This window comes from Rhinatrema bivittatum, chromosome 2, assembly GCF_901001135.1.
Source record: "Rhinatrema bivittatum chromosome 2, aRhiBiv1.1, whole genome shotgun sequence".
Classification (NCBI taxonomy): domain Eukaryota; kingdom Metazoa; phylum Chordata; class Amphibia; order Gymnophiona; family Rhinatrematidae; genus Rhinatrema; species Rhinatrema bivittatum.
In genome coordinates this window covers 356,678,786-356,704,283 of record NC_042616.1, presented here as the reverse complement: position 1 = coordinate 356,704,283, position 25,498 = coordinate 356,678,786, and the positions used below count along the sequence as shown (strand labels likewise).

At 44.5% G+C, this 25,498-nt stretch overlaps 1 protein-coding gene across 1 annotated transcript in view; it reads right to left on the bottom strand.

Annotated features, from left to right (window-relative positions):
- The window catches only part of SLC9A3 (solute carrier family 9 member A3), a 379,410-nt gene that overhangs the window by 63,553 nt on the left and 290,359 nt on the right, over positions 1-25,498 (bottom strand). Inside the window, exons 11-12 of the mRNA XM_029589922.1 lie at positions 18,407-18,522; positions 530-659 (exon numbers count right to left, since the gene is read on the bottom strand). Of these exons, the coding sequence (XP_029445782.1) occupies positions 530-659; positions 18,407-18,522 (246 nt within the window). The remainder of the gene's footprint in view (positions 1-529; positions 660-18,406; positions 18,523-25,498) is intronic.

Sequence of the window (25,498 nt, the reverse complement as noted above, 5' to 3'; positions counted from 1 at the left end):
CCAGATTAAGATTGTGCTTGGGAAAAAATTTTTTGTTTCATTGACAATTTTTTGTTCATGTCATGTTTTAGCACGTGCTAAATTGTTTTAGTGTGCAGTAAACCATTTAGTGCACACTAAATTATTTTAGTGTGCACTAAAATGCTAAAACAAAACAAAACTTTGTCGTATTTTCTTTCATTTTGGATTAGAAATAGCACAAAACAACAACTAATACTATTGATATTTTCAGTGTTCTCCTGCAGCTATTAGTCTGCATGCCTGACCTCTCTGAAGCCTTCCCAGATCTGGACGTCGCTCTGCACCCTTCATGATATCAGCAGCAGCAGACTTTAAATAGAGGTTTTCTCTGGCTCCATATCATAAGGAACAGGCTAATCCAGTTTTTCTTAGGTAAATAAATGGGACAATGTTATGTGAATGACTACAAATTCCTTTTCAGTTTCTCCATTTTCCTAAAGGGCTTCTTTAAGATTTTTGAACAAAACTTGCACTTTTGTGTACTTTCCTATCATGGCTCCTCTCTCACCTGCTGCCTGGGTTTATACAGGCACTGCTGCAGAGTGTGGTGAGTGACAGTATCTTCTGAATGTCGTATACTTTTTCTCCTTTGCTCCAAGGCCTGCATATCCAAACAAACCATACTAGCATTTTCTCTTCTAAAACATAATAAATAGAAAAACATGTATTAAATATAAAACATTATATTAGCATTCGGTGGTGAGACTTGGCATGTCTATCCAAAATTTGCAGAGCTGCCAATTAACAGTTTCTGGAGAGAGACTTTGGGTCATTTCTGGTTTTAGAGTTTACATTCCAATAGAATGTAGAGTCTGTAGTCCTTTTTCCATTTGAAATCTTAAGTGCAGGTATCAGGATATTAGACATACCAAGTCTCACTCATAATATGTGAGGCTTATACATCAGTAAATAGTCTCACCTTCTCACACTGTGAGCCCCTCCTCTCATGCATTTGAACCATGGTGGCGTGGTGATGACGCACTCATGGGATTCCCACTCTCCACGGGCAGAAGAAACAAATCATGGTGGTGCCCAACCATGTGCCCAGTGAGGCAGGCCATGAAGGGGGGGGGGGTGGAGTGAGAACTTCTCACTCTCCCACCTCCTCTCCCCTTCCCTTCCTATCTCATTCATTCAGCTCCCCTCCCCTTCTCTCCCCTCCCCTCCCTTCTAACTGAGAAGGGAGGGGAGGAAGGGGGAGCTGAGCTGAGTAAGTGAAAGGGAAGGGAGGGGAGTGTGAGTGAGAGAGAAGTGAAGGGGGGTGAGTTAGAGGGGAGAGAAAGATAGGAAAGGAAGGAAGAATGAAGGGAAGGGGATGAGTGAGAGGAGAGAAAGGAAAAGGATGAGGAGTGAGTGAGAGGGCAGAAGGGGTGACTGGGAAGGGAAGTATGGTTATGGGAAATTTTTTTTTCTCTCTGGATAAACCCTGACCCTGGTCAGAGGAGGGACAGAGATGCTTTGTCCGTTAGAAGATGGGGCAGGACTTTTTGGAGCCATCTTTCCTTGCTCAGAGGTTTGAGACTGTGAAGAACTATTTTCTCAGCCTGGGACTTTTCATCCAGAGACGTCCAGCAGCAGATTGAAGAAGTTTGGGAGACATCTGGAGATGCCTACTGGAGACTTTATCTTGGTATAGACAGAGACTGGTTTGCAGAACAGCTGAAGATCCTCTGGATTTTAAGTACTGTTTTAGGGAAATGGTTTCCACAACAGTTAGGAAACCCCCACCCACGTGGGACATTTATCTATTCTCTCCGTGGAGGGTAAGAAGTTCTCAGGGTCCAGTCTGAGGGACACTTCCACAGAGGAGTATTTATTTATTTAATACATTTATTTATTTTATTTATTTAACATCTTTTAATATACCGGTGTTCGTGCAAGCACATCACGCCGGTTCACAATAAACTTGAGAAAGGAGGAAATTACAAAAAACAGGGAGTGGGGGATGGAGCAGGAGTGAAAAAGGGGGGGAGAGAGATGGAGGAGGTGAAAGGAGGAAATCCAGCAGCTGAGAAAGGTAGAGGAGCGTAGCAGAGTTTACATGAGAGGTAGGTTAACGGGGTTAAACATAGTCGCTTAATTACAGTAGTTAATGAGGATATATAGATTATATAGAGGATATATATGGAAGCTTAATTACAACAGTTATGGCAGGTTATACAGATAACTTATTTAGCATTTAAACGGTTATTTAATATTTAAACAGTTATGGCAGGTTATACAGATAACTTATTTAACATTTAAACAAGTAAACATGAGATATTAGCTTATTTACAGCTTATTTACAGCAGTTATGGTAGGAGATAACAGGTAGCTTAATTTAATAGGTTGTAAGTTTTAACATTGAAATACAGGGGTACGGTGGTTAGGGAGCGATAGAGGTGTAGGGTGGTTGGGGGGGTGTAGGGAGGGGGTGGGGGGGGGGTGAGGAAGGGGGGGGGGGTAAAAGAAGGGTTGCAGGGGGGCGAGACTAGGGAGGTTTCAGGGGGGTTGACTCCGAGGGGTTGGTTTCGGGGTATGCCTGTCTGAAGAGCCAGGTCTTAATGCCTTTCTTGAAATTGGGTAGTGAGGGTTCGAGGCGGAGGTATTTGGGGAGGGAGTTCCAGAGGGCGGGGCCTGCGATGGTGAAGGCCCTTTCTCTGGTGGTGGATAGGCGGGCTGTTTTGAGGGGGGGTGTGTGGAGGGTGCCTATGGAGGTGGATCTTGTCTGGCGGGTCAAGAGGTGGAAGTGGGGCATTTCCTTAAGCCAGGGGGAGTTGTTATTGTAGAGAGTGTTGTGAAGAATAGTTAGGGTTTTATATTGGGAGCGGAACTGGATGGGCAGCCAGTGTAGGTCTATTAGGATGGGTGTGATATGCTCTCTTTTACGTGTGTTCGTAAGGATTCGTGCCATGGCGTTTTATAGGGTTTGGAGTGGTTTAATGGTGGAGTATGGAAGGCCTAACAGCAGGGCGTTGCAGTAGTCCACTTTGGAGAAAATAGTGGACTGTAGGACTAATCTAAAATCTTGAGTGTGGAGTAAAGGCTTGAGTTTTTTGAGGATCTGGAGTTTGTAGAAACCAGCTTTAAGAAGGGACTTGATGTGTGGTTTGAAGTTCAGGTGTTGGTCAAGGGTGACTCCCAGGTCTCTTACGGAGGGGGGTAGTGTGGGGGAGATGTTTGGGTGCGGTGGTGTGGTGGAGGAGTCATGTTCAGGTTGCTTGGATATGAAGAGTAGTTCGGTTTTGGTTGCATTGAGAGCAAGGTGAAGGTCGGTTAGTAGGGAGTTGATGGTGACTAGGCAGGATTCCCAGAAAAGGATGGTTTTATTGAGAGTTTTTGAATGGGTATGAGTATTTGTACATCATCGGCGTATAAGAAAAAGTCCAGGCCTAGGTTTGAGAGTAAGTTGCAGAGGGGGAGGAGGTATATATTGAAGAGGGTGGAGGATAGGGAAGATCCTTGGGGGACGCCTTGTCTGAGGGGGACGTGACAGGATTCAAAGTTATCGAGTTTTATAAGGTATTCTCTGTTTGTAAGGTAAGAGGTGAGCCAGTCTAGTGCTGTGTCGGCGACTCCTATCTCTGTCAAGCGAGTGATAAAGATTTGATGATTGACAGTGTCGAAGGCTGCCGATATATCTAGTGGGGCCAGGAGGAAGGATTTTCCTTGGTCTAGTCCAATGAGTATGGCATCAGTGATGGCTAAGAGGAGATTCTCGGTGTTTCGGCCTTTCCGAAATCCGAATTGTGAAGGGTGCAGGAGGTTGTAGTCCTCGAGGTAGTCGGTGAGTTGGATATTGACTACTTTCTCGAGGACTTTCGCAAGAAAGGGTAGGTTGGAGATAGGCCGGTAACTTGCAGGGTCAGAGGGGTCAAGGGAGGGTTTTTTTAGTAGAGGTTTCACAACGGCAAGTTTGAGGGGATCTGGGACTTTGCCGAAGGAGAGGGAGCAGTTAATGATGTTAGTTAGGGGTTTGGTGATGGTGGTGGGTATAGAGAGGAGGGTTTTGGAGGGGATTGCGTCAGAGAAGTGTGTGGCCGGTTTCATTTTTTTAAGGATGGTCTCAATTTCTAGCATAGAGGTGGGGTCGAAGGCTCTGATGCAGGGGCTATTGTGCTTTGGGGAGGGGGATGTGGTCGTGGGGTTGTGGGGGAAGCGAAGGAGGATACTGGAAATTTTGTGCTGGAAGTATTTAGCAAGGTCTTCGCATCTTTCCTTGGAATTTTCTTCTGTGGTGGCAGGGTGGGGGGGTCTTAGTGAGGTTATTGACGTAGGAAAAGAGGGCGTTGGCGTTGAATTGTAGGTCGTGGATTTTTGCTGCGTGGAAGTCCCTTTTGGCAATGATGGTGGCTTGCCGGTAGTTGTGCAGTGATTGTTTATACACTGCTTTGTGTTGAGGGGAGGGATGGCGGCGCCACAGGCGTTCTTTTGATCTGAGGTCCTGTTTCAGTCTTTGAAGTTCGTTGGAGTACCAGGGTTTTTTTTTGTTCTGTAGGAGGGGGATATCTTTATGTATCACGGGGCAGAGTTTATTAGCTATTGATTTGGTTATCTGATTCCAGGAGTGGAGGGCTGCATCTGGGTTCGAGAGGTCAAGGTTTTCTACAGCTTTGTCGAGTGCAGTAGTTATGCTTTCTGAAGAGCAGGGTTTATGGAAGGATATCGTTTTTTTTTGGGTGGGAGATATCTTGGTGGGGGAGGTGAGGCGGATTTGGGCATTGATGATAAAGTGGTCGGACCAGGGTATGGGGGTTGTTGAGGGGGGGCACGGTGTGGATAGATGGGAGTTGATAAATAGGAGGTCGAGGGTGTGCCCTGCCTTATGAGTGGGGGAAGTGATGAGCTGTTTGAAAACTAGGGCTTCGAATGTGGTAAGGAGAGTTTCGCATGCAGGGGTACGGGGATTGGAGTCCACATGAAGATTAAAGTCTCCGAGGATCACTGCGGGGGAGTCTGTTTTGAGGTTGTCTACAATGAATTCAATACATCTTATATTCTGCAACTTCCCAAATCAATTTGTCCAGAGCAGATAGCATTTAGTGGGACTCTGTATGGAAAGAAGTTATTCATGGACATTGAGCACATTTGTTCAATCAAAGTAAAATGTTTATTTGGAACACCCACCCGTGAGCACCTGGAACATTGAAATCTCGGAGGGTTTCCAAGGCTCCAGGCAGGCCCAAAATACAAATTCAGGAAACACTCCAACCTTCCTCTTAAACTTTCAACTAAGACTGCCCCAAACTCCTCTGCAGAACTTTTCTTTAAGACCTCCTGCAGAAGATATCCATTACAACCCTGCCATGGGAGAGCTGCCAAATGAATGGATCCTCCCTTATAATTATCTTTCTAACTGCACTAGTCTATAAGATCTCAGGACTTACTGATATCCCAGAAAGCTACCTGGGTTACCTGTGGGACAGTTAGCAGTGGAAATTGCTGAGCTGGTGCTAAAGAAAATAGACTTGCCTCCAGATCAGGATTGTCAATATGGGCAGCAGGCAAAGCAAAGAAAAGTGTCCTGCCTTCTAGCTGTCAAAAGAAAAAAGCCTTTGTTGCCCCTATCAGAGGGGCAACAAAGGCAAAATTTGCTTTTTCCTGGCTTTTTCCTGAAGGCAGCACTCATTGGTCAGTTTCAACCCAGCCATCAGGTTGACTCGATCAATGAGTTAACAGAGGTGCTGATCACCCATCTCTCTTGTGCCTTGACAGAGGAAGGGGGGCAGGGTGCTTTCCATAGGCCACCACCCCACTCCACTTTCCCCCATCCACGTAGCCTCACTGGGCTGAAGAAATAAGAGTCAAGGCTGCAGCTCTCCTATGATGGGGCAAGCTTGGGGCCAAAAAGAAAAATTGCTCTTGATGGGGCCCACACCAACCCAAAGAACAAAAGTCACTGCTTCAGCCGCTGTCCTTCCTGATGTGGCCTGCATCAGGCTGAAAAACAGTGTTGTGAGTAGTGGTATTGTATCAGTCCACCTCCAACTTTGTTATTCTTTCTGCCCAGGCAGCAGCACTGCAGAGCCAGCAGTCGGCTACTTCTGTCTAACCTGTTCCTTTTTTCTACTCCCATACCTCTCCCTCCTGCATGGGTCAGATCAGCGTTTGACTTGTGCAGGAAGAAGAGAAATGTGGCAGGGAGATGATATATACAGTTGTGCTCATAAGCTTACATATCCCTGTCAGAATTTGTAAGATGTGTAGCATTTTAAGAAAACACAAGCAATCAGACAAAACATGCTTGTTATTTTTAATGTGTTTCAAATTAAACTATTTTATGCACTACATAATAGTATAATCATTAAACCATAGCAATAAAAGAAATAATAAAATTGTCCTGTTCAAAAGTTTACATAACCTTGAATGTTTGGGTTGATAATGACACTTAAGTTGACACACACAGTTTGAGATGGCAATGAAGGATAGGTATCCACACATGTGCCTTGTTTGATTGTAACTAGTATATGCATATAAATAGTCTTTCTTAGCTCTTGAGAAACCCTTGTGACTTTCATCCAGGGCTGCAATGACTTTGGTGATTACTGAAGCATGGGGAAAGCAAAAGAACTGTCAAAAGATCTGCAAGCAAAAATAGTTCAACTTTATAAATCAGGAAACGGATATAAAAAAATATCAAAAGATTTCAAAATGCCAGTCAGTACTTTTCAAACTCTAATCAAGAAGTGGAAAATTATGGGTTATGTTAATACCAAGTTTCAGACCAAGAAAGATTTCAGGCACAACTACCAGGAAAATTTGTTGGGATGCAAAGAAAAAACCATAAGCAACTTCTACTGAAATACAGGCTTCTCTGAACCAAAGTAGTGTGGGTGTTTCAGCATGCACAATAAGGAGATACTTGAACAAACATGGGCTGCATGATAGAGGGGGAGGAGCTATAGCGGCACAGGGAATTTAGACAAAATTGATGGCAGGATCTATGCAGCATTTTATCTGGAGGAAGCATTTTATCTGGAGGAAAATTTGCATTAATGAGCCAGGAAGCTGCGCATGAGGCACACTTGGACTTTCCAACATGACAATGATCTGAAACATAAGGCCAAGTCGACCCTTCAGCGACTGCAGCAGAAAAAAGGGAAGGTTCTGGAGTGGCCATCACAGTCTCATGGCCTCAACATCATTGAGCCACTTTGGGGAGAACTCAAACATGCAGTTCATGATTAGACAACCAAAGAATTTATAGGATCTGTAGGCTTTTTTCCAAGAGGAATGAGCAGCTTTACCACATGACATAATAAAGGGCCTCATTCAGAGCTATCACAAAAGACTGCAAGCTGTCATTGATGAAAAAGGGGACAATACCTGATATTAAGAACTAAGGGTATGTAAACATTTGAATAAAACCATTTCATTATGTCCTTTATTGCTATTTTTTTTAAAATGATTGTGCTGTTCTGTGATGCATAAAATAGTTTAATTTAAAACGCATGAAAAATAAGACGTGTTTTGTCTGATCATGTTTTCTTAAAATGCTACACATCTTATAAAGTTTGCCAGAGGTATGTAAATTTATGAACACAACAGTATATATATAGAGAGAGGGGCCCAGAAGACAGGCAGGAGGAATAAGTACTTTCTAACTGGAGAGCAGGCAGAAAGCAGGGATTGAGATAGAACAGGAAGGGAGATAGATGGGGACTTAAGGATTGGTTTGGGGAGACCATGGAATGTGGGATTGAGTGGGGAAGTGAGAGAGTGAAGTGGAGACTCAGGAATGTGAGGACAAGGGGGGCGCAATGAGGAAACGGGAAAGTAAAGATTCAGGAAAGCAGGGGAGAGTGGGAATTCAGAAGCACATAGACTTGGCCCAGGAATTAGTGGGAGGGGAACAGCGAGGACTCTGGGATTGGGTCAATAGTATGAATGGGGACTGGAGGATTGAGTGTGGAGAAGGAAGAGCAAAGAATTAGGAATCCGGAGTACAGATGACTGGGGATTAATGGAAGGGGTGGTACTCATTGTACCACCCCTTCCATTAATCCCCAGTAAAGAATCAGAGACAAGTACGGGGGGAGCTGAAGAAAGAGTGACACATAGAGGAGAGGAATGAAAGGGGCTGGTGGTAGAGGGAGAATAGACAAATAGGAAGGCTAAGGAGGGAGGGAGAGTGGGAGCTGAAAAGCTGGTCCTAGTACAGCATATTGCTACCTCCAGACTGCTGCTATCTTCTGCTCATGTGACCCATGTTGCTCCCTCAAGCTTGATACTGTCTCTTGCTAAATTCTGTCATGCCCTATCTGTCCAACCCATGCTTTATCTACTCAGCAAACATTTCCCCTCCCTCTCTCCTACCAGATGCTGCTTGCCTCCTTTCCCTCTCTTATTCAATGTTTCTTCTCACCCCTCTCTTTCCTGTCTCCTTCTGTATGCTGCTTGCCTCCCCTCCATACTTGATGCTGTTTTTTTCATCCCCTCCCTTTCTCCTACCTGATGCTGTTCCCTCCTTCTGTTTCTCCTTTCCAATTCTGCCCCTTTCTTCCTCCCCTTGCTCTTGCCCACCCTTTCTTATATTCTGAAATATTAATCAACCAGTATAAAGAATTGTATTTTATTTATTTATTTATATAGTTTTACCCACCGATATTCTGTATATCAATCATACCGATTTACAACAAATAAATAGAATAAAATGAGTACAAATATAAATTTAACATTTACATCAATTAAAATTATCAAAGATAATCAAGTAATACATTACAGTAGATAAATAATAAAACACAATTAGAAAAGGTAAAAAACTTAAAATGAAATAAAATAAGAAACAAGTAAAAACATTAAAATAAAATAATAGAAATTTCTTTCTTTCTTTCTTGCTGCTTGAATATTATGTAGGTACCTCATTGTTAAATGCTTGTTTGAACATCCAGATTTTTAACTCTTTTAAAATTTGGGATAACTTGTCTCTAATCTTAGCTCAATTGGAATTGAGTTCCAGAGAGTAGGACCAGTAATTGTTAAGGCTCTGTCTCTTACTTTATTCAAATGTGCTATTCTTACTGTTGGAATAGAATCTTGGGACCTAATCCAAAAGTATTATGATCTACATGCATGTCTCATAACCAGAGACATTTTTTATTCTGAAAACAGTTGAACTTCATCGGCTGATTTAGTTTTCTTCTATGCAGATCATATCCCAGATTAGTGAAAGTGGATCAGTAACCTTTTGTAGTAAGAAAATTCTTAAGTGTCAGAAAATTGTATTGATATTTGGTTGTAAAAATCTTTCTTGATAAATACTTCCCTATGATATTGCACTGTATGGAACTGATCCATACAGTGCAAAAACTCTGGGGGTCTCCTCCTCACCACCAGTTGGCTGAACAAGTGTTCTAGATTTACCTGCCAAAAATGTGATAACCTTAGACATGACCAAAGAACTACTGCAGTCCCAGCAGATATGGATTGAAAAGAGATCTGCAGCTGCCCACCATTAGCCTGATAAGGCCCACAGCAAGCTAAGGAGAGCCCCCTTCCCACCTTCCTCCTCTGGAGAATGAGGACTGAGAGATGAGATTGAAAAACTGGGCCATCCTTGGTGGATGGGGGGCATGCCACCAACTGTGACTAGCGCTAACAAAAATCAAAATCCACCCCAACCTGCAACCTGACACATTTTACAATGACAATAAAGTGGAATTGGATAGCATATACAATCAGAGCAGGAGGTTTTATGTGTATGTGAGGAAGAGGCTTCAACGCATCAGAAAATCAACCTACCCAGAACACTACATTTCCATAGAACCGAACTGCTGCCCATGCCACGTCCAACTCTGCAGCTTTCCTAATGCAGAGTAAAGTACATGGTTGACAGGGACATATTTTCTTTGGAGCTGTGGAATGACATCACTAAACTCAATAGCCTGCTTTGAACTGGTAAATCCTGAACTGGATGCAGAAATCCATCCTCAAGTGATTGCTTTGATTACCAATGTTCAAAATATAAAGCAACTACGAACATACTGCTTTTATTGGGTTTCAAGATGGGCAATGCTTGTTCTGACTGCTCTGATAACTATAGTTTTAGCCATCAGCAATATATCTATAGATCCAGCATCTCCAACTATCCTGATTCCTGCTACCATCCTTATTCAAAAGACTGTTGTCTGGTACCACCAGTAGAGCTTTATATCTCAACTTTTATAAACGGCAGTAGTGACAAGTTCAATTCCTTGCCAATATCTTTTGGGATCGTTAGAGGAGTGAATAACTGCCAACTCTACAGGGCAACAGTAAATTGCAGAAACTCCAGGTGAATGACCCAGTTTTGCTTAAAGACAAGCAAGCCCATGGAATGAGTGGCCAGTAGGACTCATTACCAAGGCAATACCTAGCAGAGATGGGAAGATACAGAAAATTAAGATACAGACTGCCAAACATGGCTTTGTAATGAATTTTGTTAGATCCATCACCGAAACAGCACTTTGGACTCCTTACATTGACTGCAATGTTGTTAATTAGTGTTTAATTAAAAGTTAATAGTGGAAACTGTCGATTATAGGTAGGAGGTATCCTGTGTCGATAAGTGCTTTCACAGTGTCCTGCTTCTACAACAACCTTGTCTGTTTCTGTTTTCTAATGCTGTATCATGCTATTATTCTGCATAATGTTTCTTCATTTACTGTTATACTGCCAATGGGTGGTCAGCCTGGATATTTACTGCTTCTGCTGTACTCAGGGCAGCTTGCTCTAAAGTGTTAACCTCTGATTGGGAAGCAGGGGATTCTGGATGTTTTTCCTCCAAAATGTTTTCAGTCAGCACAGCACAGCATGTCTGTGTAATGAGTGTGGTGCCTGTGAGTCCTTAGTGCTGTGGTGTAATTAACACAGCCTCGTAGGTGAACCTATGAGGCCTATGCCAACAGCTGGCAAATGCACACTGGAATGGGACAGGCTGGAGTTTCACCTATACCAGCCACCTCCCTCGCCATTTGAGCCTTTGATTTCTGGCAGCCAGCAGGATTTAGGTGGGTCCCTAGGGTGGTTGACCAAGTGAGAGTCTAAGAATGAGCCAAAGTCAGGGCAGGCAGCAGGCAGAAGATACCATGAGCAGGCCAAAGGTCAGGGCAGGTGGCAAGCAAGTGTAGTCAGGTCCAAGGCTAAGGTCAGGTCTAGGCGGCAGGCAAACAAAGTCAGGTCCAAGTCTGAAGCAAGAGGTCAATACCAGGAGATCAGGCCGAAGGGAGGACAATAATGGACAAGGCAAGGCTGGAAACAGTAACGCAGAGCAATATGTACTGCAGCTAGGCAGGAGACCATTGTAAAGGCAGCTAGCTGGAGTCGCAGCTGGGTTTAAATACCCAGCCGTATGACATCATCCTGTGGCGCTGGGAACTGGGTTTCCTGCCGATGTGTGCATAAAGTGTGTGTGCCGCTGCACGTGTGAGCCTAAGGAGGATGATGGCAGGGCCAAGAGACAGTGTCGGAGCAACGCGGGATGGCTAGTGTGGCCAGTTGTGGGCGTAACCAATGGCCGTCCAAACATGACAGTACCCCCAAAGTTCCTTCCCCAACTCCCTAGATTTGGGCTTCTGGGGAAAGCATCTGTGGAAGCCTTTCAGCAGTTGAGGGTTCAAGAGTTTGAGGTTGACTTCCAGGAATTTTCTTCAGGGCCAAAACCTTTCCACAAGATGAGATTCTCCACTTTATTTCTGATCCTTCTGGAATCCAAGATTTCTTGAACTTCGTATAATATCTTTCTCATTCATTACCTCTGTCTGTTTTGTTATGGTTAAGTGGTGTTTGGGTGGATTCTTGGGTACTGTGGCAGATTACCACACCCACGGGGAGGGGTCCCGTGAGGCGCCACAGTACTGGGCTAAATGCAGACGCACAAACACAGAGTTTAGTTCTTTTATTAAACAGCTTGTAGTCTACCACCAGAAGTGACAGTAGTGAGGTAGTCTGGATGTAGCAGTCTCAGGACCCTCGGCAGAGGGGATCCTTCTCACCCTGTTGGTATAGGGGAATTCCGGTGCAGGTTTCCCAGCAAGGCAGTACTGTGTATGAGATAGACAGAGTTAGATTATTCACTAGATGGTTGCTGTTGGTATGCGATTCCACCAGGTTGAAGAAGTTAGATAGTGGCACCGAGGCAGGGAGAGCAGGCCCTCGAGGAGCGAGTACCTGATCCCTGTAAGGCACCTGAAATAAAGCAGAGGGCTCCCGAGGAGCAGGTACCCAGGTTAGCAATACCACGAAGGGGAGAGAGAGCTTCCAGCAGCAGCACAGAAGTGGCAGAGTAGCTTAGCACCGGCCGAAACCAATCCTTTGCTAACTCAATGAGCTAGCAACAAAGTACAGGCTATATACCCGGATGGCATGATGTCAGTAAATGGGAACACCCCCGAAGTTTGCGCCATTGCTGGAATAAAGACATGGGTGGCGTGCGCACGCGCACCCTAGTAGGCCCTTAGGAGGAACATGGCGGGAGCCAGCACCATAGCCTCTCCGGGGACGCTGGAGAGGTTGGCTTGTAGATGTGGCAGCAGCCATTTTCCCTAGGGATGCGGAAGGAGCCGTGACCAAGGTGAGGTAAATGGGGCGAAGCCGTCTAGCACCGACAGACGCAACAGGTTTGGGTTGGGGTCTCGACAGCCATGACATGATGGCTGATTTTAGCAAGGACACATGGAAGACGTCAATGTATTTGAAGTGTGTGAGGCAATTTCAATTTTCAGGCCACAGGCCCCACGAATCTGGATGTGAACTTCAGAGAAGATGTTGTGAGGCACAGATTCCTGTTCTTGAGCCATCCTTCTCCAACCTTCCCAGATGGAGTTGAGGTGCTGGAAGACGTTTTTTATCTGCCTGTTTCTTGAACTGCTCCACCGCCTATTCAAGGAGATTGAGTTTTCTGCCAATTCTTGGAGGTCCTGTCCCATTACATTGGTGGTTGGGCAGGTGATGGAGGCTGCGACAGGCAAGGGTGTCCAGGGGTGACTACCATAGATGAGAAAAAAAGGAGAAGAATCCCTTGAGCTCCCCACATGGTTATTGTGGAAGAACTCTGCCCATAGGAAAAAGGATGCCCAGTCATCCTGAAGCTGATTCAGTTAGGCCCTCAGAAAGGCTTTAAGAGTTTGATTGACCCTTTCAGTTTGTCCATTATTCTGGGGGTGGTATGCTGAAGTGAAGTCTATAATGCCGAACTTCCTAATAGGATCTTCCAGAAGCAGGCAGAGGATATGAGATGATAGCCCATAGAATCAGAAGATGTGCTAAACAAAGAGACTAGCCAATTCCATTACTGAGAGAAGTCCAGGGAGAGGCATAAAATGAGCCATCTTAGAGAATCCATAACCACCCAGATTGTGGTGTTGCCACTAGAGAGGGGAAGGTCCGTGACAAAGTCCATAGCCAAATGGGTCCAGGGTTCTCTGGGGGCTGGCAGTGGCTATAACAGCCCCCAGGGTTGAGCTCAGGAGCTCTTATTCATAGCACTTGTGAGACAGGAATCCACATACTGCTTCATATGGATTCCTGTCCCATGGCTAACTCCAAGATTCTGGTGACACCAGGATGGCCTGCCAGGAAAACATCATGAGCCCAGTACAATACCTTTTCATGCAGTTGCTGGGGAACTAACATCTTCCCAAGTGAAATTGGCACAAGAGTGGGAACTATCATCTCTCTTGCGTCTATGATATGTCGAGGAGGTTCCAAGGATTTGGAGAGTGTCAAAGGATTTGGAGAGTGCATTGTCCCTTTGATTTTTCTCTGCTGGATGGTATCACAATTCAAAGTCAAGCCAGTTGAAGAACAGTAACCAACAGGCCTGCAGTTGGTTCAGTTACTGAGCATGTGCTAGATATTCCAGATTCTTGTGAACTATGCAAATTTTCACTGGAAACCTGGCTCCTTCTAACAGATGCTGCCACTCTTCCAGTGATAACTTCATGGCCAGCAACTCATAGTCTCCAATGGTAACGTTTCTTTCGGCTGGAGTGAGTTTTTTGGAGAAGTAGGAGCAGGTCAGGAGGGTTCTTTGATTGCTGTGCTGTGAGAGGACAACCCCTACCTTAAGGGTAGAAGAATCTACCTTTAGCACGAATGGCTTGGAAGGGTCCAGATGATGAAGACAAAGGTCTCTAGTGAACTCCTGGTTGAGGCGTTTAAATGTCTGGATGGCACTGTTGCCAGTTTTTGGTAAGAGCTGTGAGAGGAGTAGCCAGGGAGAGGTAACCCTGTATGAACTGTCTATAGTAGTTCACAAACTCAAGAAAATGCTGCAAGGACTTGAGGCCTTGGGGGTGAAGGCCAGTCTAGGATAGCTTTCAATTTCTGTGGCTCAATCTGGAGACCACACTGGGTGATGATCTAACCTAGTACACTTCTCCAATTTTGCATAGAGATGATGATCCTGGAGTCTCTGGAGAACTTGCTTCACATGCATACGATGCTGATCCACAGATTTGGAAAAGACAAGAATATCATCAGGGTAAATCACCACTTGGGAGAGGAAGAGGACCAAGAATATTTCATTGACCATAAACTGAAAGACAGCAGAGATGATGCACAAGCCGAATGGCATAACAAGGTCCTCATAGTGCCTATACCTGGTATTAAAATCTGTTTTCCACTCATCACACTCTCTTTTGCAAATCAAGTTATAAGCCCTACAGAGATTTGTGAATATATGAGCTCCCCTGAGGTGGCCAAAGAGCTCTGTAATACATGGCAGAGGGTACCGGTTCTACTATAATCAATTCAGGGGCTGAGAGAGCCATCTTTATTTCCAACAAAGAAAAAGCTGGCCCCTGCAGGAAAAGAAGATGGATGAATGAATCACCTTTCCAGGTTCTCCTGGATGTATTTTGACATAGCCTCTGTTTTGGGAGCAGATACCAGGCAAGATATCTACTCCTTGGAGGTATCTTGCCTGGTAGCAATTCAATAGGACAGTCATAGAAGAGGTGTGGCGGAAGGGTTTCTGCTTGCTGAAGATGTCCGTGTAAGTATTGAACTGGCCAGCCAGGTAAGGCTGGAGTCACTTCTCTGGCAAGAGAAAGAACAGGTACGACCTTACTGAGGAACTGTTTTGTGGCAGGTTGAGCCTAATTGGGCTATTTGGAAGTTTCCAAAATCAATGCTTTGCTGGTGCTGACAGAGCAGGGGAGAGTCAAGATAACAGATTTAATGGCCTTGAGCAAAACGTAGAGATTAATTTGCTCAATATGGAGAAAACGGGTTTGCCTTGTAAGTGATGCAGTAGCCACTGTCACATGTCCTAGGAAGGGGTCTGCATAAACTGAAGATATAATGAGTGCAGGTTTAATAGCTGTAAGCCTGGGTTTCCTGCTGCTGTATGCAAAAAGTGTGCACGCATGCCTAGGGAGGATATTGGCAGGGCTAAAGGAATGGGGTCAGAGTTGCAGAGCATGGTGAGCCCAGGCGGTGAGTGTGGCCAATTGTCGTCTCCACTTCAATAAACTTTTGAAAAAGACTGTGGCGTCTAATCTTGGTTTTCTTCCTGACGGCTTCTTAGACCACCTACCTTCGTGTTTTTTGGGACCCTCCCAATTGTGGGCCTATCCTGCAGCTGGCCAAACATGACAGTCTGCTTCAGCAGTTAATTTGGCCTAGCCTTGCAGAAAAATCCTTTTTACCTGGCTGCTTTGGTTGCTGTTCTCCAATTTATTCACAATAAGACTCTGTTTACTTTTTTTTAAATTTTTTAATAATGTTTGGAGTTGAAGAAGCAGCTTCCTCTGTTTGTGAAATGAAAACTAAGTTAAGCTGTTTTAGCTATACATAGGAAACATATACCAAGGTCAGAATAATCATCCTCTTCACTTTAATGAAGTTCCAAAATTTGTTCTGACCTGAGGAAAAAAGCATTAGCGTTCAAAAGCTAGCCAAGAAATGCATTGTTAGTCTAATAACAAGGTATCACCTAAAATATTTATTTATCTCTCTATCAATCTACAACTATGTATAGATAGATTTTTTTGTTGTTTTTAGTCATTAACTTTTCTTTCCATGATTCAAGTAGACCAACTGTTGTTAAAGCTCTGTTGTTAAAGCTGGGAATTAGCAATCTGTTATTAGAGCTCTGTTGTTAAAGCTGAGAGAAAGCAATCTGTTATTAACGGAGTTGCTGGAGATAGCAATCTGTTATTATTTAGAATAGTTGTGGGGGGATCCTTGGACCAGTGGCAGGTGACCATGCCCTCGGGGGAGCTCCCGAGAGGGACCACTGGTCAGGCTTAGTGTAGGAGACAGACACACACTAGTTCTTTTATTAGACAATATATTAAACCACCAGAGGTGGCAGTAGTGAGCTGGAAGCGCCCGGCTGGGCTGTAGTCCCTCAGGTACTGGAACAGCGATCCCAAGATGGCTGAGCTGTAGAGAAACTAGAAAGTGAGTAGCAAGACATGCAGAGTTCAGGAACAAGTCCGTGATGGTAACATTCCCACAATAGTCTCTTGAGGCAGCTCAGGAGTTGGTATGCATTAGGCCCTCGAGGAGCGAGTACCTGGTTCCAGGGAAAGCTCTGAGAGATAGATAGAAACTCACTGATGTTATAAGCAACAAAGACTTCTTAGTAAGCAGTATATGAAACCACCAAAGGTGGCAGTAGTGAGATGGAAGCACCCGGCTGGGCTGTAGTCCCTCAGGTATTGGAACAGCGATCCCAAGGTGGCTGAGTGAAGAGGATGGTTATTCTGACCTTGGTATATGTTTCCTATGTATAGCTAAAACAGCTTAACTTAGTTTTCATTTCACAAACAGAGAAAGCTGCTTCTTCAACTCCAAACATTATTAAAAAATTTAAAAAAAAGTAAACAGAGTCTTATTGTGAATAAATTGGAGAACAGCAACCAAAGCAGCCAGGTAAAAAGGATTTTTCTGCAAGGCTAGGCCAAATTAACTGCTGAAGCAGACTGTCATGTTTGGCCAGCTGCAGGATAGGCCCACAATTGGGAGGGTCCCAAAAAACACGAAGGTAGGTGAGTAGATAGGATATGCAGAGTTCTGGAACAAGTCCTTGGTGATAACACTTACACCATAGTCTCTTGAGGCAGCCCAGGAGTTGGAATACAGTAGGGCCCTCAAGGAGTGAGTACCTGGTCCCAGGGAAAGCTCTGAGAGATAGATGGAAACTCACTAATGTTGTAAGCAGCGATGACTTCTTAGCAGAAGTGGTTTTCAGGAGCTGGTCCGGGACATGGGCCCTCGAGGAGCGAGTACCGGTTCCGGACTGTGACCTGAAAAGAAAAAGAGAGAGCGAAGCCCCCAAGGAATGAGTAGCTCTAGTGAAGTCCGAGGTGGCAGAGTAGCTAGGTTTGCGGAGAGCGAATCCCATCCGCAGCGACCTGGAGGAAGCGAACCCTTGCTAACTCATCTTGTTAGCGAAAACTGAGACCTTAAATATCTGGAGCAGATGACATCATCTCAGGGTGACGCCCCTGAGGTTTCGCGCACGCTGGGTACAGTCAGTCGGGCCGCCCACGCACCCTTAGGCATCTGGTCAACATGGCGGCTTACAGCGTCGAGCCGGTCCGGGAACGCCGGAGAAGGACGGCCTGGAGATGCCACAGCAGCTAGCCTTCTATCAACCCCGGAGGTAGTCGCCAATGAGGTAAGGTGGGCGGAGCAGAGACGTCGGACAGCGACGGACACAACACCAACACAGTAGCCACACTACTTTATCTTATTATACCAAATGTAGCTCTTGTCTCTCTAATGATCATCCCTGCTTCTCTCTGGGTTACTGTACAGCCAATTCTTTCTGATCCATCTCCTTTTTAAAGGAGGAAAACAAGGGAGAATAAATATGTCATGCAAAAACAGCTTCAATGAACCTGAATAGAACTGCATGGCTGTAACCTGTAGCCACTAGCCAGTGGAATTCATTCCTGCCTTAAACAGCAGTAATATGAAAAGCTGGAAGGATGTGGATGGCGATTTCTGTTGTAGCGATACTATATTTTTTATAAGAGTACTGATTTTATATTTTTGTATGTTGGTGCATGCTTGTGCTTGTGTACGGTCTGTTTATTTGTTTTGTAGGTTTTGGAGAATTTAATGCTTTAAATTGCCTTGGATGGTCAATTATTTTGACTGGAAAGGCAGTTTAGAAATAATGTTAAATAAATAATTAACATTATATATTCAAGGATCCTCTTTTCCTGCAGAAACTCAGGAATAGATTTTGTGAAAAGGGTTAGAAAATTCGGTGGCAATTCTAAGAACATGTGAATATCCACAATGAATATGCATTGTATGCAAATATATCTCAATATATATAACACTAGTCCTCAAGTGCCACAAACATATATATGTTTAGAGAGAGAGAAATACATGTCTTTATATATTATATCTTTTGCTAAGCAAAATACATTTAAAAATAAAGTAAAAAAATAAAAATCCAGCTTACAGTAAGGAAGATACAGAGGGTTCCACCATAGATGAACGTGGGCTGCTGAAATCCACATTGACAATGTTATCAGTACTTGGAGAGCGAATAAATGCCAATGAACCTCTGCGCTCTCCCTATTCAAGAGAATGAAAACAAGAGAAGAAATATATCATATTACAAAATTTGTAAAGGCCATAGAATTAGAATTTAATACAAAAATAAAGAAAAATGTAATACAAAAAGTAAACAAATTTTCATTATCTTAAAGAAAGGAAAGATTTTGAAATGGCTATAATTATATCTGCTTGGTTCGGTAGTACTACAAACATTTCTATTCATAATGAGGTAACGTAGAAATAGTGCATGAGAAAGTTGTGCACCAGTCCGGAGCAGCATCTTTTGTCTATGACAAAGAAGCCATGGAGTAGAGAAACGGAATCAAAGAAACACAAGTGGAATTGGCTAAACCTACTTCTTTCATCACTGTTCATCAAGATCGCATGCGTCATTCCATGCAATGTAATGCCAATCCTGTTAATTTATGCCAATTATAATCATTTAGCTTATATTAAATGACATGACTATGTCTCCTACTTCAATTGATTATTGTAAATCTTTATACGTTGAGCTCCCTAAATGTCATCTAAAAGTGCCCCAGATGTTACAAAATGCCAAAGCGTGTTTGTTACCTGTTCATCCAGGGATCATTTAACCCCAATACAGCATCAGTTGCATTAGTTGCCAGTGGGCCAAAGAATTCAATTTAAGAATCTTGTTCTGATTTTTAAAGTTATAAAGGGTGAGGTATTTGTTCTCATCCTATGTGCCAGATTGTCCTTTGCCTTTCTCGAACAAATTCCTGCTGACTGTGCCTTCATTTAGGGAGATACGTTTGCTGGCAATGAACTGATGGGCATTCTCCATTCTGGGGAATACTATTCCGGTTGAACTACACTGGAATAGTATTCCCGTATTGATGATTTTACGTGCTTTTGCAAGCCTTTGCTTAGTTTCAATTTTAAGTTATCATATTTCAATATGATTATTTAGTTGTTTTGTGATGGTGTTACAAAATATAGAAACATAAAAATGATGGCAGAAAAGGACCAAATGGGAGGTGGAGGAGGAAGAGCACTGGACAGCCGAGTTCTATACTTACTTGCGCGGCTGAGACCGGGGGCAGTGAAGACAGCCTGCCTCGACGGAATCGCAGGAACTTCCGGGGTCAGACGTCATCAGGGAGGAGTCGGACGGAAGATCTACAAAAGCCGAACCTCTTGCGACTAACCTGGTGAGGTGGAGGAGGAAGGAGAGCACCGGGCAGCTGAGTTCTATTCTTACTTGTGCGGCCGAGACCGGGGGCAGTGAAGACAACCTGCCCCAACGCAATTGCAGGAAATTCCGGGGTCGGACGTCATCAGGGAGGAGTCGGACGGAAGATCTACAAAAGCCAACCCTCTCGCGACTAAGCCGGTGAGGTGGAGGAGGAAGGAGAGCACCAGGCAACCGAGTTCTATTCTTACTTGCGCGGCTGAGACCGGGGGCAGTGAAGGACAGCCTGCCCGATGCAATCGCAGGAACTTCCGGGGTCGGACGTCATCAGGGAGGAGTCGGATGGAAGATCTACAAAAGCCGACCCTCTCGCGACTAACCCGGTGAGGTGGAGGAGGAAGGAGAGCACTGGGCAGCTGAGTTCTATCTTACTTGCACGGTCGAGACCGGGGGCAGTGAAGACAGCCTGCCCCGACGCAATCGCAGGAACTTCCAGGGTCGGACGTCATCAGGGAGGAGTCGGACGGAAGATCTACAAAAGCCGACCCCCTTGTGGCACGCAGTCGACGCCGGCACGCTGATTAGGCTGGAAATTCTGAACTGTGAAGAACAGCTAGATCTCCTCCACCAGTAGTAAGTATAAGTTAAGTTCAAATTTCTTTGGAACTGTTTTTGGTATCTCCCCTCAGCCTCCCAGCAAGAATCAGATTTTTTTTTAATATTGGAGGTTGGATACTTTCAAATTTTTCTTTGTTTAAGCTTTGCTGGTAGTAACCATGCCACATACTAAATGGAAGGGGAAGCTGAAACATAGAAACATAGAAATGACGGCAGAAGAAGACCAAACGGCCCATCCAGTCTGCCCAGCAAGCTTCACACATTTTTTCTCTCATACTTATCTGTTTCTCTTAGCTCTTGGTTCTATTTACCTTCCACCCCCACCATTGAAATATCTAGCTTGATTAGTTAGGGGTAGTAGGGGTAGTAACCGCCGCAATAAGCAAGCTACACCCATGCTTATTTGTTTTACCCAGACTATGTTATACAGTCCTTTTTGGTTTGTTTTTCTTCTCCCCTGCTGTTCAAGCAGGGAGCTATGCTGGAAATGCGTGATGTATCAGTCTTCTCCCATGCCGTTGAAGCAGAGAGCCATGCTGGATATGCATCGAATGTGAAGTATCAGACACATTTGGTTTGGGGTAGTAACCGCCGTAACAAGCCAGCTACTCCCCGCTTTGTGAGTGCGAACCCTTTTTTCTTCTCCCCTGTCGTTGAAGCAGAGAACTATGCTGTATATGCATTGAAGGTGAAGTATCAGGCTTATTTGGTTTGGGGTAGTAACCGCCGTAACAAGCCAGCTACTCCCCTCTTTGTGAGTGTAAATCCATTTTTCCACATTTCCTCTTGCTGAAGTTTAGAGCGATGTTGGAGTCACAGTAAGCATGTGTATGTTTATTGAATAAGGGTATTGTCTCCAGGCAGTAACTGTCATTCTGGTGAGTCACCCACTCTTCATTGGCGGCCTCTTGACTTTATGGATCCACAGTGTTTATCCCACGCCCCTTTGAAGTCCTTCACAGTTCTGGTCTTCACCACATCCTCCGGAAGGGCATTCCAGGCATCCACCACCCTCTCCGTGAAGAAATACTTCCTGACATTGGTTCTGAATCTTCCTCCCTGGAGCTTCAAATCGTGACCCCTGGTTCTGCTGATTTTTTTCCTATGGAACAGGTTTGTCGTTGTCTTTGGATCATTAAAACCTTTCAAGTATCTGAAAGTCTGTATCATATCACCTCTGCTCCTCCTTTCCTCCAGGGTGTACATATTTAGATTCTTCAATCTCTCCTCGTACGTCATGCGATGAAGATCCTCCACGTTCCTGGTCGCCCTTCTCTGTACCGCTTCCATCTTGTCTTTGTCTTTTTGTAGATACGGTTTCCAGAACTGAACACAGTACTCCAGGTGAGGCCTCACCAAGGACCTGTACAAGGGAATAATCACTTCCCTTTTCTTACTCGATATTCCTCTCTCTATGCAGCCCAGCATTCTTCTGGCTTTTGCTATCGCCTTGTCGCATTGTTTCGCAGACTTCATATCATTAGACACTATCACCCCAAGGTCCCTCTCCTGCTCCGTGCACATCAGCTTTTCCCCCCCCATCGAATACAGTTCATTCGGGTTTCCACTCCCCATATGCATGACTTTGCACTTCTTGGCATTGAATCTGAGCTGCCATATCTTCGACCATTCTTCCAGTTTCCTTAGATCCCGTCTCATTCTCTCCACTCCTTCCGGCGTGTCCACTCTGTTGCTGAGAGAGGTAATTGCCACATCCTCTCCAGTAAACCCTTCCCAGTCTAAAATTGAAAGTTTTTCAACACAAATCCCAGTAATACTCCCGTTGTTGGAGACGCTGTGATATCCACTACTGAGCCTGAGGTGATATCACCAGCCTCAGTCACCTCATTGAGTCCGGGAGCGCCGAACACCCCCTCTCCTCCCTATGGAGATGGGTTATCCCCATCTAGAGTATTTGATTTTAACCTTGAAACATCTGGGAAAAGGTCTCACCAGGAGAATCTGGAATAAGACCAAGTAAACAAGGAGAGGGAGTAGTCTCCGACATTCGTGAAGATCTGATTAATGTCGGGGCCGCAGTTTTAGCTGCCACTACACCTAACAGGATTGAAAAGCCAGCGATAATAATGCTTGATAATGTCTGGACAGCGATAATGACTTTAGAAAAATCCATATCCACTTTGACAAATGTAGTAACAGACGTGAATAATAGAATGTTGAAAATGGAACAACAGACTGAAATACAAAAAGTGCAGATGAAAGAATTAGATCAGAAGGTAGAGCAAATGGGGAAAATACAAGGCGGATTAATACAAGGAGAATTAGTGCAACAGAAAAAGATGGAAAGAGTTGAAAATGAGTTGAGATACCTGAATTTGAGGGTTATTAATTTCCCTCTAATCAGGTGTATTTCGACCCAAGAACAATTCAAACAATATGGGGCGGATTTTCAGCGCCCTGCTCGCCTAAATCCGCCCAAAACCGGGCGGATTTAGGCGAGCAGGGCCCTGCGCGCCGGTAAGCCTATTTTACATAGGCCTACCGGCGCGCGCAGACCCCGGGACTCGCGTACGTCCCGGGGTTTTCGGAGGGGGGCGTGTCGGGGGCGTGTCGGGGGGGCGGGCCTGGTCGACGCGGCGTTTCGGGGGCGTGTCGGCCGCGTTTTGGGGCGGGTACGGGGCGTGGCTACGGCCCGGGGGCGTGGCCGCGCCCTCCGTACCCGCCCCAGGTTGCGGCCCGGCGCGCAGCAGGCCCGCTGGCGCGCGGGGATTTACGTCTCCCTCCGGGAGGCGTAAATCCCCCGACAACGGTAAGGGGGGGGTGTAGAACAGGGCCGGGTGGGTGGGTTAGGTAGGGGAAGGGAGGGTAGGTGAGGGGAGGGCAAAGGAAAGTTCCCTCCGAGGCCGCTCCGATTTCGGAGCGGCCTTGGAGGGAACGGGGGGAGGCAGCGCGGCTCGGCGCGCGCAGGCTATACAAAATCGATAGCCTTGCGCGCGCCGATCCAGGATTTTAGTGGATACGCGCGGCTCCGCGCGTATCTACTAAAATACAGTGTACTTTTGCTTGAGTCTGATGCGCAAGCAAAAGTAGGCTGTTCGCCGCGCCTCTTAAATCTACCCCTATATGAATAAAGTGTTGAAGATACCAGTAGAATCTACACCACCATTGGCAAAAATATATTTCCTAAATGAGAGAAAATGAAAAGAAAAAGAGGAAGAACAACAGGAACCTCTTAATGTAACTGAGTTGCTTGAACTATCTGGTGAAGAAACAGTTGAAAGAAGAGGAACGGTTCTGGTTAAGTTTATTTTTCCTTCTGACAGAGATATGGTATTGAAATTGTATCTGAGGAACCAGACTGTTAAGTATTATAATCAACAAATTTGGACCTTCCCTGATTTTACCAAAGTAACCCAAAATAGAAGGAAATAATTTTTAGCCTTGAAACATCTGGCGGATCAAGTAGGAGTTCAAATGACCAACCACTATCCGAGTAAATGTATGTTAAAGCTGAATAATATAAATTACATCTACTATGAGCCTACAGACTTGAAAAAGTTTTTGGAGGCAAAAATCTGATTGGGGATATGGCAGCTGAATAAGGGTATTTGTATAGTGAATAAATGGGTAAAAAGTACTCCTTTATATGTCAATGATTAATTTTTCTTGTATAGGCTCAATTTAGAATTCTGATTCTTGTTATTTCTTTGAAAAAAAGATGTCTGAAAGTGGGAAATATATAATTTAAACTTAATTTGTTCTGTAGCTAAATGAAATAATTGTCTCCCTAATTTTCTTACTATTAATTATGCTGACGTACGTAATTTTGTACAGCAGACATCCATATGGTCTTATGACAAATGTATTGTCATGAATTTGTAAAAGTTAATAAAGTGCAAATTGAAAAAAAAAGAAAAGGACCAAATGGTCCATCCAGTCTGCCCAGCAAGCTTATAGTAATATCTGCTGTGCTCTGTAGGTTACCCTCATTCTTATCAGTTTTCCAGAATGTAAAAGTCAGGGCCTTTGTTGGTTGTTGTTTGAATTCAATTCCCTGTTACGGCTTGCCATTGAAGCAAAGAGCACTGTTGGAGTTTCATCAAAGTATCAGGCTTATTGGTTAAAGGTAGTAACCGCCACATTAGCAAGTTACCCCCATACTTATTTATTTCCCCAGACCCTAAAGGTTGGGGCCTTCATTGGTCACTGTTTGAATCCAATTTTCCTTTTCCCCCTGCTGTTAAATCAGAGAGTCATGATGGAATTGCATCAAGAGTATGAAGATTTATTGGCTAAGGCAGTAACTTTCAAACTCACGCGTGGGCGTCCATGAGTGCATGATTTTTTATCTGTGCGTCCAATTGCGTGCGAGTGCCAAATTGCATGCATAAGTGGGGGGGGATTTCGGTAGACACACGCGGCAACACGATAGGCCCTATTTCCTCTCAGTCCGCACCAGTAAAGGAACGGAATGGGAGGGAACTTCCCAACCCTTCTACCTAACCTGCCTCCCTTTCCCCCTACTAGCCCTGACCCTTAAAACCCCATTAGCTACCCTTCTTTCTTTTATTTACAACTTACCTGCTCTCCGGAGCAGCAGCAGGTTGCTTCTATGGACATCCCTCCCTCATCCACTAGACCTCCCATATCTTAAAATAAATCATTGGTGGTACAGAGGGGGCCAGAGGTACCCCTTAGCTCTGGGCCTAGTCAACATAATTTTTCAAAATGCCAACCAGCCTTTGCCCCTACCATGTGATGGGGCAAAGGCCAGTTGGCACCATTTTGAAAATGGCATTTACCAGGCCCAGAGTTTGGGGGCATGCCAGACCCCCACTGCACCACCAATGATTCATTGTAAGGTTGGAGGGGGTATGGGGGGCCCTAGACACTAGGGAATTATTTTGAGACAAAGGAGAGAGAGAGAGGACTCTATCTTAGATCACCAATCTGACATGTTTATCACGTGTATTAGTAGTTGATGTCAATGAAATGCAAATGCTAAAGTATGTGCATACATGAGGATGGTATTGTAAAAACTGAACTACAACTCATGAGATGTCTTTAATATTTTATTTATAATTTGTTTATTTAAAATATTTATAACCTACAATCAGACCGATGCAATATCGAACGCTCCAGCTAGTTCACTGCTATATGCACATTGAACACCCATTTTGGATGTGCTAAACATACGCCCAATGCAGTACCGGGATTAGCACATCCATCACTTGCATGCACACCAGTGCATAGCAAATA